The 19,424-nt window shown below is 49.7% G+C and overlaps 1 protein-coding gene across 1 annotated transcript in view; it reads left to right on the top strand.

The window, feature by feature from the left end:
* LOC146870299 (complement C4-B-like) overlaps positions 1-19,424 on the top strand; it is a 332,560-nt gene that overhangs the window by 302,956 nt on the left and 10,180 nt on the right. Inside the window, exons 33-34 of the mRNA XM_085642540.1 lie at positions 9,774-9,866; positions 11,245-11,328. Coding sequence (XP_085498666.1) covers positions 9,774-9,866; positions 11,245-11,328 — 177 coding nt within the window. The remainder of the gene's footprint in view (positions 1-9,773; positions 9,867-11,244; positions 11,329-19,424) is intronic.

The following is a 19,424-nucleotide window of genomic DNA, read 5'->3' as shown; positions in this document are numbered from 1 at the left end:
CCGCGCCCGCGCGGATTTCGCCCTGGAGAACCCAGTGTCGAATCTGTAGATACCTATATCGTTCAGATTCAGGCACACCTTGGTCCCTGTGCATGTCCGTGAAGGAGCGGGGGCCCTCAAGGTCGAAGAAGTGACCAATGGAACGGCATGACTCACCCCTCCAATGTAGGAATCCCGTCTCATCTAGTCCCGGAGTGAAGTCGGGATTGCACACAATAGGTGTGATCGGGAAGGGAAAGATGGTTAATCCTCTAATGGTGGCCACTTTGTCCCAGTCCAAAAGTGCCGGACAGGTCACCTCTGATAGGTACAGATTACGAGGTCTCCCGTGACGGCCAAGGAAGGGAGCTCCCCATAGCGACTGGCCAGCTAGAGAGCGGTCCATAAAAAGCCAGTGCTTTTCTGACTCCGGGCTCGACCACTCCACGAGTGCCCTCAGCTGGTCCAGACGCCACCCCTCATCTAGGCTATGATATGCAAGTTCTTTAATCATGCGAGCCCGCTGGTCCCGCCAGATAAAGTGCTCTATAGCTTGCTGCAAGGAGTGAATAACCCCGGTCGGTGGGGACCAGCGGCAAAGTGTGGAATATGTAGAGGATTTTAGGCAGAATTACCATCCTTACAGCCGCTATGCGGCCCAGCCACAACAATGCATGTGGCTTCCATTTCCGGAGACACTCCTGAACCTCCCGTAGCAGTGCCGTGTAGTTGAGCGTCTTAGCGGAATCTATACCATCAGTGATTTGTACCCCCAAGTACGTAACAGACTCCTTGGCCCCTTGAATGGGGTAGGAGCACTGCAGCAGCTGCATAGTGTCAGGAGCTAACGAGAGAGCGAGTGGCTGAGATTTGTGCATGTTGATTTTGAACCCGGACGCCAAGGCAAATCTGTCCAGTTCCGCCAAGAGGGCCGGAAACGACTCCCGGGGCTGTTCCAGTGTGGCCACTACGTCGTCCGCGTAGAGACTAAATTTGTGCTCTGTTCCTCCAAACCGTGCCCCTCTGATGAGGGGGTCATCGCGGACCCTCTGGGCCATAGGCTCCATTTACAGAGCAAATAGGAGAGACGACAGGGGGCAACCCTGCCGCGTCCCACTGCGAATAGGGAAGGAGCTTGACGCAGACCCATTCACTCGTACCGTGGCGGCGGGGTTCGCGTAGCTGCAGAACACCCATCTTATAAAAAGGTCTGGGAGCCCGAAATGTGAGAGAGTTGCCCAGAGAAGATAGGGCCAGTGGATCCTGTTGAACGCCTTCTTGGCGTCGACGGAAAAGATCATACGTTCCGCCGGGAAGCGTGCAGATCGGTCCACCAGGTGGAGTAGTCGCTTGGTATTATCCGGGCACTGGCAGCCGGGGACGAACCCAGACTGATCAGGGTCAATCAACCCAGGGAGATGAGAAGAGAACCTCTGCGCTAAGATCCCAGTGAAGATCTTGAAGTCCACGTTGAGGAGTGAGATAAGGTGGAAGGAGGCACATAAGCGCCGGTCCTTGCCTGACTTGGGTATAACTGTGATCAGGGCCTCCAACATTGCGGAAGGGAGTGTCGCCTCCGGGCCGTCGCCTATAGAGTTAAAAAGACGCACCAGTAATGGGGCTAGGACCTGGCAGAATTTCTTGTCAAAAATGGAAGAGAAGCCGTTCGGTCCTGGGGCCTTGTGAGGTTTTAAGCGGGATATGGCTGCAACAACCTCCTCAATTCTGATAGGAGCCTCAAGTTTCGCCGCTTGACCTGGCCCGAATTTTGCCGTCTGGGCCTCCTCCAGGTATTGCACAGGGCTGTCAGCTGGTAGCGCCTGCACCAGGTATAGTTCCTCATAAAAGGAACGAAATGCGTCTGCTATGTTGTGATCGGTGACGAGTTCATGGCCCTGCCGGTCTAGGATGCCGGTGACATGGACAGTTGAGCTTCCCGCACCTATCCCCTCCCACGTAAAAGGCGTGCTTCAGGCGGAGGGCAGCAAACTCGGTCCTATCCCCATCGAGACCCGCCAACTGTGCCCGAGCCGCCCTGAGCTGCCTCCAAACCCTTGGTGCCCCGGTCCGTTGGTGGTTACGTTCCAATTCAGTCACCTCCCCCATGAGACGCTCCCTCTTCTCTCGCCTAGCTTTATTGTCCGCGGCCGCAATACCCAGTAGTTCCCCTCATACAACCGGATTCAAGGCCTCCCACATGGTAGTTATTCGTGTTGCACGGGAATCATTAAGGGCAAGGTAGTTGGCAATACAAGAGTCAATCGGTTGGACTACGGAGGGACGTTGGAGCATAGTTTCTCGCAGGCGCCAATATTGTCGCGTGGGCCAGTCAGCAGGGAAGGTCAACGTGGTTTGTACTGCGGAGTGGTCAGACAGTGGACACGAGAGTATGTAGGTGGTATGTATTCGTTGGGTTAGCGTGTCTGAAGTGAGGATGTAATCAATCCGTGCATAGGATGTGTTGGGATGGGAATAGAACGTGTTGTCCCTGTAGCTTGGATTGCGAAGTCCCCAAACATCCATGAGGCCCGCCTCACTTAGCCAGCATTTCCCTGAAGGGGACAATGCTCCTGCCTGGCCCCATCTCTGCACCGACCTGTCGACTGTGTCATCAAGGACCAAATTACAATCCCCCCTAGCAGTAGCGATTTATCTGGAGTAGAGGAATACGCCAGCAGTCGGACTGTTACCTTAGCCTGCTTGTTACCTATTCGGCCAGGGAACTTATTAGACACTAAAATAGCTACACCTACCGTCTTGTTGGTCCTAGAGGAGAATAGCTGGTGAGGAAAGACCCTAGAGCGCAAACGGTGTGTATCCATAGGTAAGAGGTGTGTTTCCTGAAGGAGACAGATGTGAGCGTCTGAGTTCTCCAAGTAAGACCGAATAGCCCTTCATTTAGTGGGGTTGTTGAGCCCCTTGACATTCAAAGATATTACTCTAATATCAGTCATCCCCATTGGAACCACAGAAATACCGCAAAGCTGACCCCCAGCCTGGTCGGACCCACAGGGAGAGAGAGAAGGCCAAGTCATCAAGTATCACACTGGAGAAATATGAGGGAGGAAGAAATGAACCCCAAACAATCCTGAACGAACAAAGAACAGAAAAAAACAACATTGAAAGTCGATCATTGTCCGGGGCGGTCAGCCCCATGGAGGAACGAGAGATGGACTGCAGGAACCACCGTTGCCCCGACCCTTCACCAGGCCCAAGAAGTTAAGGCAATGCACTTCCCGGCGTCAGGTAAATGAAACAGGGCCAGACCATCAGCGGGGTGGGAGTTCCCTGTCAGCGAGTTGAGGACAGCTTGGCGTGCTACTGCCATTGTCTCTGGCTCGGGACGGGTATGAGGTGGGGACCTCCCCACCCACTACCATCTTACCGCGTTGTTCCTTTTGCGCTGGGGTGCATCTCTCCCGAGAGTCACGCCGACCGCGTCTGGCAGCGGTAGGATGGATGTCACCTCCTGGAGAGAGCGCACTGGAGTAGCTGGCCTTCCCACTTGAAGACAAGCCTAAACGGGTGACCCCAAGAGTAGACTTCTCTGGAGCGACGAAACTCCGTGACAGGTCGGAACTCCCACCTTTTCTGCAGAGTGGAGGACGCCAGGTCCTGGAATAGGAGAGGCTTGCAAGAAAGATAGTCCAGAGGGTGCTTGGCTCGGGCCTCATGCAGGATTTGCTCCTTCAGTTGGGAATTGTAGACACAAGTCAGAATGTCAGGAGGGGGGGCTGTTGCCAGTCGCTTAGGTCTGACGCGGTGCGTTCGATCGAGCTTGATCCGTTGCTCCGGAGAGGCCCCTAGGATGTGCCGGAACAGGTCCTCAATGAAGCCCTCGATGGCTCACCCTCCAGGCCCTGTGGAACCGCTAAAATGCGGATATTGTTCCGCCGGGAGCAGTTCTCCAGGTCTTCAGTATGGGCCTGGAGGTCTAGTTGCTGTTCTTGGGAGTCGTAGTACCTCTTGTTGGAGATGAGTTACTTCGTCATCCCTCGCCGCCACTTGCGTCTCCAGATCATCTACGTGTTCTCCCACCAAATCAATGTCTTTGCGCAGATCCCTGAGTTCAGCCGCCAGCTCCTTTTTCATGGTGTGAAATTCCCCCAGTTAGGGTGGCGAACAGGGACTCGAGGATGCCCTGCGTGACTGGGCCGTCCATCTCACTTTGACCCTGGGTCTTCGGGGAGCGACCCTTTGCTCTAGGTGATTCGGACGCTCCTGTCCCGGGCTTGAGAAGGAGCCCCTTCACTGACCTCTCCTTCCGCTGCTTGGCGGCGGCCGCCATCTTGCCACAGGGGGACGGGCCTGAGTGTGTCCGCAGCCCAGCTCTTCCCGGTCATAGCCAGAATCACCAGTAGGCCGACCTGCCCCTTCGCTTCTCTGTCGATTGGGCCTTTGCGTCCGGCCCGGACGCCTCCTCCTCGCAGTGAGCTCCCACCTAGTGTCTGCCTGTCAGGGATCAGGTTGGGTGCAAGGCAGATGCTCCACCCACGTCTCAGGTCCTCTGCATTGGGGAGCGTATGGGGGTGAAGGTGGTCTCTCCTGCTGCGGCGACTGCTAGTCGGTACAGTGCCCTTAGGTAGGGGCCAGCCCTGTGATGACTGTTAGGGATGGTACAGTCACTGAATACGCGCCACGGCCAGCAAGGCCTCGCCGACCAGACCCCACGGCTCCCACCGCTCGCAGCGCGGTCTTGGGGGCCCGGCTGCGCAACTCTGTCCGCTTCTGCTCACCTTGCAAAGGCCGTGTGGAGCTGGTGACCATCGTCAGTGCCTGCTGGGAGGTCCCGGCCGGGACACGCGCATACAGTGTCAGGGGACCCTCGTCGGGGGTGCTTCGCGGGGAACCAAGCCCCCTTCCTCGTGGTTGCTGCACACACCTCAGAGCTGCACGTCACCCGTCCTGGGGTCTAGTGCCGCTCTCCGGTCCGGCCTCGGCTGAGCACACGGCAGACTGCCACTCCTCTCCGCACAGCAGTGAAGTGCAGGTCCCAGATCCCGCCGCCCCAGACGGAGTGCCACGGGTCAAGCCGGTCCTCTGCTCCACCCCACACAGCAATCACGGCACCGGAGGACTCCGGCAGTGTAGAGGGAAAGTGGTGTTGCTGGGCGCGTGTTTACAGCATCACCGGTGGTGCTAGGGGTCTCCGGTCTGGAACTTTTAACTGTTTTGGTACTCTAAAGCGCTTTACACATTTTCTTCAGTAAAGCCTGTCTGCTCTGTGCCATAGCTACCAGGTGTTCAGCTCAGGTTTAAGTTACTGAAACCCTTACTGGACCCAACACGATTAGTGACCATATTATTTGAGGTGGATTCCCATCCAACCCAGCTAATAATCCACTTTCTCACAGACACCCATCTAGGGGCTTGGGTAAAATCCTGTTCCGGGCCTCTGGTCCCATCAACAGACAGATAGCATGGAGCCATTGTCCTGTCCCGGGCGACCAGGACTTTTTTGTTCAGCACTCCACACCTGAAAGCTATTCATGCAGGCCTCAATGAGTAATGTCAAACCCAATGCATTCCCTCCCACCTTACAGGACAGGGAAAGGAAATGTATCGAGACCTTTGGAAGAATTATGTTTTCCTCCACCAGCTTAACACTAGTCTCCATCAATATGGCTGACTTATTGGGCATTATACCCATGCTGTTGCACAGATATTGACTCGTCTCCCTGATGATTTATGTCCTGTCCCCACACCAACAATTCAGGGTTATTGCAATGCCTCAAAATGTACTATCCATTGTGGCTTGGACACCACTGATTGCTTAGACAGGGCAATTGGCACAAGTGTGGCTCCCAGGAGGCCTGCCTGTATGAGGTCCACAGGCTCCTCAGGAGACGTCCAATCCACATTAATGGACATATCTTTCTGTGGCTCTTGCCTTTTTGATGAGATGACAGACTTGGCCCTTGAGCGCTTTAATGATAGTAGGGCCATGGTGCACTCCTTAGGCCTGTCATGCCTACCATGTCAACCACACTAACAGTTTTGCCCCTTTTGTCGCTACGGGATGGGCATCCAGTATAACCAGCACGTTCAGCCTACCCAACAAATTCTTCAATCTGCTCAGCGCAGAGGCCAAGGTACTAACAGGTCATATGGACAACAGGGCTAGAATGTAGCTGAGTCTGATGCCCATCCAGCTACTGCTGCCTCAAAAGCTCTTATGTTTGCCCTTTGAGACACACTGCCATCCTGTCCTAAGCAGTATCTTACATTTTCTGCGAGATTGCCACTTCAATTACTTCAGACAAGTGGGTCCTAACAGATTATTCAGTGGGATAATGCACTACCATTTCTTGTCAACCTGCTGCACCTTTCATCATCCTAAGAATGGCAGAAAAAGGACCATATGTCCCTCTTGCTACAGGAATTGCTAGCCCTTCTGGTCAAAGGAGCCATAGAGAGGGTGGCAGTATCAAAAGTAGGCTTTGGTCCTGTCACTTCCTGGTGGCGAAGAAGGACTTCATTCTATTTTTTACCTTCATCCTTTCAACGTCTTCCTGCTAAAGGACAACTTCGAGATGCTCATCTTGGCCTAGGTCTTGTCTGCCCTCAACCATGAAGACTGGATAGTAGAGTTGGACAAGCAGAATGCTTCTTTCCACATCCCTGTCCTGCAGGCCCACAGGCACTATCTCCAGTTCATGATGGTAAAGGAGCATTTTCAGTTCACTGTGCCTCTTTTTGGCCTCACCAGTGCCCCTTGGGTGTTCTTTAAAGTGATGGCAGTAGTTGCTGCACATTTTCGGAGGTCAAGATTTCCAGTCCTCCCCTTCCTCAATTAATGGCTGCTGAAGGCGGGCTCACCCCAGGCAGTTGTCACACACCTCCAGGCTACGGCGAACCTCCTAGCATCATCGGGGGTTCACTACCTACGTGCCAAAGTCACATCTGGCTCCTTCACAGACACTCCCCTTCATCTGACCCATTCTGGACATTGTACAGTTTGTGCCTTCCTCCCTGAACAGAAAGTCCAAGACATTCAGGCTACAATAACAATGTTTCAGCCTCTGTCCTGGATTTCAGTGAGGATGACTCTGAAGCTACTGGGACTTATGGTCTTATGCATCCTGTTGATCAAGCATGGCTGGTGGCATAAGGGGGCTTGTCAGTGAGATTTGAAGTCCCAGTGAGCACAGCATCAGGGAGACAGCTCCTATTATGTCCACATTTCGGAGGAGACTGCAAAAGACCTGTAGTAGTGGTCGCTGCACCACCATTGGGTCAGCAGTAGACCTCTCTCCCTACCCCACCCAAAGTTAACAGTGGTGGCCGAAACTACGGCTCTGGATAGGAGCAACCTCTTGGGAGAGGTGGAGATCAGAGGACTTGCTCCACATCAACCTCCTGCATTTGCAAACCAGCCGCTTGCCGTTGATGGCCTTCCTCCAATCCATCAATGGGAGGCTGGTTCAGGTGCTCACGAACACCACCACATGTTATTGCAAAAGAGGTAGAGTGGCCTCGTGGACCCTTTGCCATGAGGCACTATGCCTCTGGAATTGGCTGGAACACCTGCGTATTTTCCTAGTGGTACACTACTTGGCGGGATCTCTAAACACCAGGGTGGACAAAATCAGCCGCCGACGCCTAGGGGATCTTGAGTGGCACTTATTTTTAGAGGTAGCACAAGGTATCTTCAACAAATGGGGAATACCTTAGATCGATCTTTTCACTACCACCAAGATTGTAACAGTTGTGCTTTTGGCTCCCCACAAAAGTCAGCTATGAAAGTGTCACATTGGTCAAAATAACCTTGAAGTTGGGGCATTTAGTTTTGATGCTTACAGGGATGTTCCAGATCCTCTGTGCATAGATGAAGAAGCCCTTTTGCCTTGTCTTTTTTTCTTTCTTGCACTTCTTTGTCTGCAGTCTGATGGTACCTTACATCGGTGTTCCAAAATCCATTCAGGTGGCAAGTTTATCATCAAGTCAGGCGAGGTGCTTGTCAAGATGGCATTGTAAAGACTGCCGCTGGCTATAAAGATGAAAGTGGCCTGTGCACACCCAAACATACCCTCTCTCTGGTTCACGAACAACAAAATCCTGTTGGCTGTGCCTCACACGTCTTTTTGCCATTCATCTGGGGAACATTGGCTCTATTATCTACTCCACAATTCTTTGAAGAGAGTTTTTCTGAAATCCCAGATACCTAAGTTCTACACATGACATTTACATGTCATTGGACAATAGTGAAGCAGATGCACATTGAGAACTTAGAACCCTAATCCACCCTGAGGGGGGAGGCTGCACCCTATCCCAGGGACTTGCCCGGTGCTCATCGGTGCTTATAAATGAGTTTTATACTTAACATATTCGTTTTAAGCTGATGTGCTTTCATGCTTCAGGAGAATATTACAGAACAGCAGTTGACTTCGGTTGATTAGGGTGCAGCAGTTGACGTCGGTTGATTAGGGTTCGGCAGTTGACAATGGTTGATTAGGGTGCAGCAGTTGACGTTGGTTAATTAGGGTACGGTAGTTGAGGGCAGTTGATTACAGTATGGCAGTTGACATCGGTTAATTAGGGTTTGGCAGTTGACATTGGTTGATTAGGGTACGGCAGTTGATATCGGTTAATTAGGAATCTATCTCCTCATCCCGCAGTCTTTTTCCCCACAGTGAATCACAATGCGGTTGTTACAACGACCGCGTTGTGATTCCGCATACCATTACTCCGCAAGTCGGAACAACGACTTGCGGAGGGGGGCTCTGGATGTTGGAATAGTATAATTTAATATTCCAACTCCAGTCTGTACGGACACTAGGGAAGGTGTTGGATTTTGAATCCAACACCCCCCACCCCTCCGCAAGTCGTTGTTCCCACTTGCGGAGTAATGGTATGCAGAATCTCTATGCAGTTGTTGTAACGACCACGTTGTGATTCCCTGCGGGGACAAAGTTTTGCTGTAAACGTTGTTTACCGCTAATTAGGGTTCGGCAGTACTCTGCCATAATACTGAAGTTTAAATAATGACCTGCACTTCTATTGACCCCATAGTATGGACTTGCAGGATGTCATCAAGATAAGCAGGTGTGGAATTCATAATAAATGTATACTTCCCAGTGCATAGCTTACCTTGATGATAAGTGAAAGTCAACCTCGTTGAGTCGATAAATGTGCTGGCCTATACTGTGATATACACCCAGGTGCAACATATTTAGAACACAGTTGTCATTGTGAGTTTCTTGATAAATCCGTACTTAGGCAAAACTACCTGAATCCAGATGTGGAGTTGCGCTAACTTTCTGCACGGACTTGTGGTGTTACCTGAAATTATTTACTCTGGGAAAATTGGGCAATAATACACAAAATTTGTATTAAAACTGGAGCCAGGTGTTGTTCCCCATCCCAGCCTGGGCAACTCATAATAGAGGGGTAAAAACAATTTACTATGGGGGAATCAGAATGGGCCTTGGTTCCATGGGGTATTTTGGGGCTATATGAGATTATGCCGGAGACTTTGATAAATGGGCATCTTCTGCCTACTTTTTCCAGTAAATCCAAAAATACAGTTTTAAGTTGACTGATGGATACACGTCTAGAGGTGACAAAATACAGTATAAGATATTTCCCTTTATCCTTGGGTGTGGAAAGCTGATGTAGAAACTAAGGTCAAGATGATCTAACCAGATGATGGAAAGGTTGGTCAGAGCATAAATCTGTACACTGATAGCAAGCCATAAGTCTAAAATATGATTATTGACCTTCGTGGCAAAGTCGATAACTTGTTGTACTTGGGTCAGAACATGACTTATGAAGGCTTTGTGTTTATTTTAAAGGCCCCTGTCCTAAAAAGACTACGACTTTGAGCATAGAAGATGACGTGGACCCCCGACACAACCATGCCTGTTACAGCCCCAGAGTCAAGTATGGTAAGTGAGGAGGAAGGATGGGTAACAGGTAGGCTAAGAGAAACAGAGATTGGATTTGGAGAACAGTTGGATCCAAATTTATCAGAGTTGAATCAACCTTGTGCCACGAAACGGGGCGCAAGAGCGACGCAGCTTGCAAGTTAGATTTATCAAGCCACATAAGGCCACCTTGTGTGGCTCCGTGTGACTTGATAAATCTAGAGTCGCTGCATTGCATTACTCTGCCCCAGGGAGGCGATCCCTTGTTGGAGCGTAGGTGTTCCAATGCATTCACCCATTGATTTTGGTGCATTCCCAGATTTAACATTTCTGGTAGACCTGGGACGGGGTCAGAATGCTTTGTGCTGCCAGGGGAGGCGTAACAGTGCGAAATATCAATATTTCGCCTCATTTTTCTCCTCTTTCTATGTGTGCTGCAGCACACATAGAAAGATTTTTGTGCAGGAAGGCACTCCTTCCTGCACAAAAACAATCCTGCTTACAATGCGTGGATTGGCGGTAGTCAGCACACTGTGCGCTAGCGCAGGGAAAGAGCCATATAATGTTAAATGCAGCGCATTCCTGCCCTTTTCCTATAGCTCAGCGCAGCGAGGTGGCTTGCTGCGCTATGGGATTATTTCTCAAAATATGCCCCTTAGACTGGAGCCTCTGGAGTCCCTGTAATATGAATGACTGAGTGAGGGTCTGTTAAAGCCAGCTTTAGGGTCCGTATGAGGCTGAGGGGCTCAGGCCCTTCCCAGAGGTTTTCAACAGACTAAGACACTATAAAGGAGATTAAGCGACCTTTGCTTGTCTGTAATGTGTATACATAACATATTGACTCCAAGCAGTGCTTAATATGTAAAAGAAAGAGTGCTGGTGCCCGTAGTTCTGCGCAAAAGCCTGAATAGGATGTTAGTCCTATATCCACCTCATGCCTCTTTACTCCACTACCAGACACTGCTGCACCTTTATCTCATCCTTGCAGCTTCCTGCTTTCTCCCTTTGTGACGTTTTTTCCATACTTTTCTTCTGTTTCTTTGATTTTGGTGGTTTTCCCTCTGTTGCCCTTAGTAAATGTCTGAGGTAGAAAAATAAGTGCTAGTCCCTAAAAATAGGTGCCAGTGTCCCAGCCGGCAACCACCGGCTCAAATTAAGCACTGATTACATTTATAAACAGAGGGATGTATTGGGTGGATCCAGGAAGTGCCTGTTAGCTCCCAGGACTAGTGCTCTTTCAGAGACCTGACGTGGGTGACTCACTGTACCGCAACCAGTCTTTCAGAGGCACCATCATGTCATGACACCTCCTGGTTTTCTTGCAATGTTGAAATAAATGAATTGTAATTGACCGCGTCCCAAAGCGCCATCTTTACTAACCCCAAAATTCGCCTTTCAGGATACAAAGTCAAGGTGGTGGAGTCTGCGGAGCTGAACAGTTTTGTGGTTTACAAGGCACAGATCCTCGAAGTCCTGCAACGTTGTATGTATCAAAAGGCACAAGGCCTGCTGAAATGCCGGGGACTGTAGGGTGAAGGCTAAGTTGGAGGGCTTGGGTCCAAGGTGGAAGCAAAGTTGTATAGTTTGGGGCTGATGGGAATACAGATTTGTAGAGTTTGTGTCTGAAGTTGGAGCATGGGGGGAGTTCTTGCTTCCTCTGGATATGAATGTCCCTATTCATATAATTTTGCTCTCTGCCATTAATAGCTATTTATTGTATTGTATTTATTTGACATATTTTTGTCACTGCATAAGATAACATGTATTTGTAAGGCGCGCGTTCACCCACAGGTATCTTGGCGCTGAATAACAGATGTTTATTGTTACCCAACTCAATGGTACTCATTTTATCGACCTCAGATGAATGAAAGGCTGAGTGGACCCTCCAGGATTTGAACCTGTGACCATGAGGTCGAACACAGATCCCTGCAGTGGAAGCATTAGTCCACTGAGCCACCAGACCCAGTCAGACTGTCATCTAAAAGGTTTTGGTGGGAAGAAGGTAGTCTAGAAACAAGTGATCCTAACATCATGAGTGAGAATGCTGGGGGCTGGACACCCGTCAACAAAGAGTGGATTTCCAAACAGTAAATCCTCTGTGGTGTTGAGCTGGATGGATGGGGGGGTTTGGAAACAGTGGTGGCTTAAGAGCGCAGGAACCCCCTACTAACCGGCTTATGTTTGGCAGGTTAGGTGTCCTGCAGGTTCAGAGGCATTTGGTCTGCAGATATTTTTGAAGATGGTAATTAGGTGAGCTTGAGCCCACCAGTGCAGGTCTCAACTGTGTTTGCTCTTTTATCTGTGGCAAGTGTAGAGACTTTCAGTGCCGGGGTCATGTGTGCTGCGTGACGCAGTCTTAAAGTGAGGCGTGCATTTGTTGCCCTTCACAGACTCCTGATTCTTTTAGCTAGTAGCCTAGTGTAGTCATCAGTAGAGTGCCCCACACTGTGGGAGGGCCAGTGAGGGTAAATGTCTTCCTAGTGTACATGGATGCTGGAAGACTCTTTTGACCACCCTTTTAAGTCCGTACATAAACTTCTCTTCTGAGTCAGGGGTGACCGCAGTTCAAGCACTGAAGCTCTTCCCAAGGACGTACAAGCCAATAAGAATAATGGACAAGGGAGTCGGACCGTCACTCAGACTCCCTCACTGAGGCTGAACTGGCTTCGCTGCACCCAGTCTTGCCCCTCGCTAGGCATGGTCTGGTCAAATGTTGGTCACATAACCCGTCCTGCAGCTTTGGGTGCAGCTGGGTATCATCAGCGAACATGTGAAAATCTGAGGTACTACTCAGTGATCTTGGAATGAGGAGCCTTGTATGCAATAAAAGGCGGGAAAAGTGCAGAATCTGCTGGCATCCTGCTGGAGACATGGACATTGTGGAAAGGAAGGTGGCAAACTCACCATGTATCATCCTCTTTGGATTTCTACCTTAAGAGTGCAATGATTTAGCTATCAGTCACAACTCTTGAGAGCAGAGAGCCAAAACTATTGCCCTTTCTACTAACTGTTTGCAGTTGGCAAGTGTATTTGAGAGAAGTCACAAATCTGATCCCATGACTCCACAAATAGCCCCTGAGGCTACCTGTGCAACACCTGTGGCCACACAGCAAACCACCATAGCAGAGAGGAGGCGGGCTGGTCTCTGTGAAGACCCTCTCCCACCGGTGACACTGCAGCCATCAGCAACCCTTCCCATCATGCCTTGTATTCATACAACTTTCCACACAGTGTTAAAAGCCTACAGATGTCCTCTGTAACTGAACAAAGACTATGTTCTAGCTCTGGTGTCAACATCCCCCTATGTCTTTATTGCAGTCACCTTCTCTGTATGTCTGCTGTAAACTGGTGATGCCTTTGGTATAGACTGTATTTGCATAATGTGATCCAGTGCTCTTCAGGGTCACATTCTTCTACAGAGAAGAGCCTCTGCATAAAAGGTTCCTCAGAAGAAGTTCAAGCTGGGCACTTATGCACCAGGGACACAGGGCTCCTACACAGGTCTGAATCCAATGGGCAGTACCCATAGGGCCATCACCTCGGTCCTGTAACTGAGGGGACAGCACTTGTTTAGCACATTATAGGGAGATAACCACCTCTAGCCACCTAATGCAGACTGTTTTCTGTCCCAAGCTCCTTGGCGAACTGAAGGCTGGGTGCAGAGAGTGTTTTTGCCTAAATCTGGATTCTGAGTTGTGCACAAACTCGGCAGAAAGCCATGAATTTACCCTCAGAATTCCTGAAGATAGTACTGAAAAAGCAAGATAAAATGTGCAGTAAGACGATGGCGTTAAGTCACATGTTATGCCTCATCCTGTGGGACTTTGAATTGAGAGGTCAAATATCCAGGGGCAGGCTAGCACGGCAAACCGGTGTGACCTCTGGTGTGACCTCTGTCGTGATGGTCCTAGTCCAAGTCCCTATTACCTAGGGTCAAATGCCTGGTTTTCATAGTTTCTAATGGCCGATCATATCTTTCTATTTATAAAACAAAGCTGAACTTGCAGCATGAAAGTATCAACAAGACTAAACAATATGGCGTAAACGTGTCATCTCGATTCACATATTAATGATAATCTACATAACTAAAAAATAGAATAAAAACATGCTAGCTACTACAGTGAGCTTCCATGACATTATGGCAGCATCCCTGGCTGACAGCAATACATATGTCATCCTAGACAACAAGCACATATGATGCAAACATCTCTGTGCATGGCTAAGAATGTCACGCTTTCTAAAAAGAGATAAATGACGCTGAAATTAGGCATAGGCCAGAAAATAGAACAGGCACACATGGCAGCCGTCACAACAGTACAACTGATGCAGCTGATACCGCCACACTTCCTGATTTGACCATAGACACCAATGACACCATCCATTTCCATGCTGCCATTTGGCAACTAATCCTCAGGCTGAGACACTCGATTCCACAAACCCTCACATACACAATGTATTTATTTATTTGAGAGGTTTTATATAGTGTTGGCTAGACCTAGAGGTATCAGAGCGCTTTACATGCGTAAGAAGATGGTAATTGTATAGAACAAAAATTCAACAGAATGGAATACCAACAAGTTAACAATATAGAAACGTCTAGAATTTACACATATAAAATAGTTAGATAGATAGAGCGAGGGCTATATACATGTATAACATGGAAGTGGGAGATCAGATTTTGTATAATGGTATGTGATGGAGAAGGGCAGGAAGGGCAGCAGGTATTAGGAAGTTAGACGTGAGAAAGGGGGGGGGGAGCAGAGGGGGACATTTTGGTGGGAGAGGGGGGAGTGGGAGGGGGATGGGAAGGATTATGAGAGGTAGCGGATAAGAGCAGTGGGGAAGGGAGAAAGCTGGGCGAGTGGAATGTAGAGGGAGGGGAGGGGGGATGAGAGAGACAGTAGGAAAGTGGGGGGAACCAGAAGACCCCCAATATTGATTGAGGAGGTGGATTTTGAGGTCTTTTTTGAAGCTGATGTAGGAAGGGTTGCATCACAGGTCTTTGGGGAGGGCATTCCAGATGTTTGGGGCATTACCAGAGAAGGAGCGGGATTGTGTGGATTTCTTTTTTAGTAGGGGTTGTAGGAGAGTAGGATCTGCTTCACATGGGTACACCCCACTTTTTTGCTGGTGTTTCACTGTTTTTCGACCTTATTCTGGCTGTGGCCCTGCTAATCAGGACCACAGCCTAGCTGCTTCCTCTCTAAAATGGTTTGCATGTACATTAGATACATATCTAATTGGATTCTGGAGTGCCTTATAAGCCCCTAGTATATGGTATACTATGTACCTAGGGCATAGGTACCTCAGAGGCCTACCAGGGGCTGAAGCATGTATTATGGCACCCCTGGGAGCACTCCAAAATGGCACCACAGGTCTGCTACTGCAGCCTGGGTAAGGGTGTGCTTGCACCCCTTACTGTGGTATAGGCTACCTATATCACTATCATTGCACACACATATAAAACCTATAAGTTACTCCTATGGCAGGCCTTAACAATCCTGAAGGTAGAGGTCTTGGTTTTTATGTGAGAGGGTGCCCCTGCATGAGCAGAGACCCTCTGCAGCGTTCGGAGTATCTCCTCTGATGCTGTTTGTGGTGCAGCCTGACCATATACTCTTAAGTGCAGTATAACCTCGCGGTAAATGCTAACTTTGGGATGGCTGCACAGAAACATGTTGTGTTTGGTGTCAAACGCTTTGGAATGCTACACCCCCCCCCCGGTTCTGGCGGCAGGGGTAGCATTCCACCCTTCTAGAGGGAGAGACATGTTCACACTGGCACACTGGTCTAACCCGGTAGGACCTTCTTGAGCCCTGGCATCACAAAATGGATGCCTCTGCCGCAGACACGGGTCTGGCCTCCTGCTGCTGACCGAAACTCCAGCACGGGAGGCCTGGACAGTAGGTTTCCTGTCCCAGGGAGGTGTAACCACCTCCCCAGACAGGCAGTTGTTTATTGGGGCTGGGCGGGAGCACTCTCTGGTGGTTTGAAGTCCTGCACTGGGGGCACACTTGGTGTCCCTGTGCATAGTCCAGTTCAAATCGGTTGCAAGGACTACTGCTCTGGCATGAAACTGGACAAAGGAAATGGGTGTAACCACCCCTCTTTCCAAACCCTCCCATACGTGGGTCCCTAGAGTATGTCAACCCAGACTTTAGATTACCCTGGATGAAACTCTGCAATATATATCCTGGACCTTCGACGTTCTACTTTGCTTAGAAGACTGAAGAAATCTCCCTTGGGGTCAAGGAGTGACTTCCCTGCTTCGCAGGCACCAAAGAAGCAACTGACCGGTCTGCATCACTGAAGCTCCCGCCGGACGCCGAAGGCTTTGCATCACCAGAGGTGGATTTCCAGACCTCCCCAGGGCTACCCTCAGTCCGCAGCAAAGCTGAGGCCAGTGTCTATCGTGGGTGGCGTGGAACCGTGACCCCTGGACACCGTGAACGTTTGCAGCAACACTATCTTCCTGATCCTCCTCGAAGCTGTGCTTTGGGCTCCGAGTAGCCCCAGCCTTGAGCACCTCCTGCACCGAAGATTTTTGGCCTCCACTCCACGAGTGACCCGTGGGCCAGTTTCAAGTGCGACCGCTCAAGGCTCCTTCGCAATCGCTAGCCCATTGGCTAGTAGGTCCCCTCGAAGGCAACTCCGCTTCTCATTGGGCTTTCCTGGTTGCTCCAGACGTGCCCCGACTTACCCTTGCTGGGTGAGTCCCTCAGACCTTGCTGGTCTGCACCGCAGTCCTTTCTCTGATTTCCAGTGACTTGCCGTTGCCAAGGGTTGTTGGGTCTAATCTGGTCGCCGACACCGCAGCACTCGACAGACTTCATGGGACAGCTCGAATCCAGATTCTGGTCATCATCGGTGCCTCCTGGACCTCATGGCTGAAGAGTCAAGACACCCATCAACTCACCTGAAGCACCCGACATCTGTGGCCATTGGTCCATCCTGCCCTCGGTCACTGGCAAGTGACCCAGACTCTGTCCCCTCTGCTTTCAGGTTCCTTCCATCCTAGATCCAGGCTGGGATCTCTGCGGACACTTCTCCTCTTCACTGCAGCAGCAGTTCTTTGCCAGCCTCCATTGCAATCGACGACGCGACCAAACACCAAAAGACACCTATGCATCCGGCTTCCCTGGGTGAGGTAACTCGAGTACTCCGGTGCTCCCGTGGGTGACTTCTTAAGTCCAAAAGGGTTTGGTCCTGACTCGATTCTAAGTGTCCCTAATCTTTAAATTTCCAACCGCAACATTGCCCATAGAAGCTAACGGGAACCCGCGGTTGTGTTTACACACTGCACACGGCCCCCGTGGGTTCCCTGTGTCACTACCTTGGGTGGTTCCTTGGGGTCCCAGCGATTCTACAGGCTCTAGGCCTTGTGTCTAGTTCAGTCGTGGTTCTTATACCACTTTATTGGTATATGGTTTGGTACACCCCTGGGGCCCAAACGTGTATTTGTGCTACTACTGTTGATTGCTAACTTGTAAATTAAGTACTTCGAACTCCAGTCTCATAAAGAGACTAGAGGGGTGTGTTTTATCTTAAATACATATATTTTAAATATATACCTGGTGTGGTTGTCCTTTCATTTGATCATTCAAGAGATTATAGACTGGTAACACAAGCTGCTTCACATTCCTTCAAGACTTAGCCTGAAGGCTGCTCTCCATAGCTACCACTAGGATAGCTTTCAATAAAGGTTGTCTTTAACCAATTCACCATAAAGGGTTGTTTGGACTGATACAAGGTGCCTACTAGAACAAGTGGACAGCATATATCAGGCCAACTTCTCACTAGGGTGGGACTAGTAGGAGGAGAGCATTGCTGCTTCTCATGGGTTGTGTGCTGCCCACTTTGCAGAGTTTATTGACGAGGTATGGCGGTGTATTTTGATGGAGGACTTTGTGAGTAATGCAAGGAGTTTTGTAGGCGGATCTGCCTTCGATGGGGAGCCATTTAAGGGATTTGAGTGGTGGGGAGATGTGGTTGAAGCGTTTGCAGTCAGTGATGAGCCTGGCTGCAAGTTTGAGCACAGATTTGAGTGGAGCAAGGTGAACCTTGGGGATTCCGGTGAGGATGGCGTTACCATAATCAATACGTGAAAAGACCAGAGATTGAACTACTCATTTAAAGTCATCTGAAGGAATAAAGGGCTTAATTTTCTTTAGATGACGGAGAGCGAAGAGGGCTCCTTTAGCCGAGTTTCTGATGTGCACATTTAGAGTTAGGCTATTATCGATGGAGATACCAAGAGATTTTACTGAGTTGGACAGGGAGAGTGTGAAGTTGAAGGCATTAAGGTCGGAGATCCAGGTTTGAATGGGGAGATGGTTGTTTTTAGGGGAGAAGAGAATGATTTCAGTTTTTTGGGGGCTGAGTTTGAGATGATTTAATTGGAACCAGGATTGAATCTTAGAGAGGGTGTTGTTAAGGTGTAGGATGTCTGCGTCGGTGTCGATCTTATAGTAGAGTTGGGTGTCATCGGCATAAAGGTGGTAGTTGATTCCCGCTTGTTTAAGAATGAAGGTGAGGGGTTCCATAATGAGGTTAAAGAGAGAGGGAGAGAGAATGGATCCCTGGGGGACTCCTAGGGAGACCGGAGTGGGGTTTGATAAGCAATCGAGAATTTTGATTTGCTGTGTACGGTGCTGGAGATAGGAGACAAACCATTTATGGGCAGTACCATTGAGTCCGAAGCGATCTCTGAGAACATTTAGAAGGGCTGAGTGGTTAACTGTGTCAAACGGAGCAGAGACATCAAGGAGGATAAGTAGGCAGTTCTCGCCATTGTCGAGGGAGTGGTGGATGTCATCGACAATGTTAAGCATGGCAGTTTCGGTGCTGCAACCTTTCCTGAAGCCTGACTGTAGGGGGTCCAGTAGGTTGAAGTTTTTGATGTGTTTATCTAATTGGAGCTGGACACACTTTGAGGGCTTTGGAAAGAAGGGGGAGGTTAGAGATGGGGCGAAGATTGTTAAGGTCATTGGGGTCGGCCGTAGGGTTTTTAAGAATGGGAGTGATTTGCCCAAGTTGAAGGCAATCCATGGCAAGGGAGGTGTTGATGATGGAGGTCCAGGAGGGGGCAATGGTGTGCTTTAGGTCTTGGACAAGGTTAGAAGGGAGGGGGTCTTTAATGTGGGAGGACGGTTTAAGTTTAGCAATGATGTTAAAGACAATAAAACATGACTCCATCCAAACAGCATGGTTACTTCCCACCCCCTCCTGACACAATGTGTGAGGGCACATTAGTCCCTTTCAAGCTTCTTCCTGTCATGCAAGTCCCGCCATGTTGCATCCGCATGAGGCCAAGAGTTGAAGGGGAGCAGTTTGAAAGCTTTGAGTGGCCATGCGATGGGCGCAACCTGTAAAGTGTGCCACAGTATGGTCGCAAAGGTATCTTTAGCCTCTAGCTTCCTGCAGCTATTTTGCTAATTCTCTCTTTCTTCAAATCCATTTGAAGTCAAATGATTCATGATGTAGTAATTCTGCGTAGTAGACAATATTTTGGGCAGTCCATATGGACGTTGGTTCACCAAAATGCCTGGTACAGTGGCAGTGAGATCACATTCCTTAAGA

The sequence above is a fragment of the Triturus cristatus genome, chromosome 1_1 (genome assembly GCF_964204655.1).
Source record: "Triturus cristatus chromosome 1_1, aTriCri1.1, whole genome shotgun sequence".
NCBI classification, from domain to species: Eukaryota; Metazoa; Chordata; class Amphibia; order Caudata; family Salamandridae; genus Triturus; species Triturus cristatus.
The sequence above is the reverse complement of the archived record's forward strand: the minus strand, read 5'-3'. Positions and strand labels throughout refer to the sequence as shown.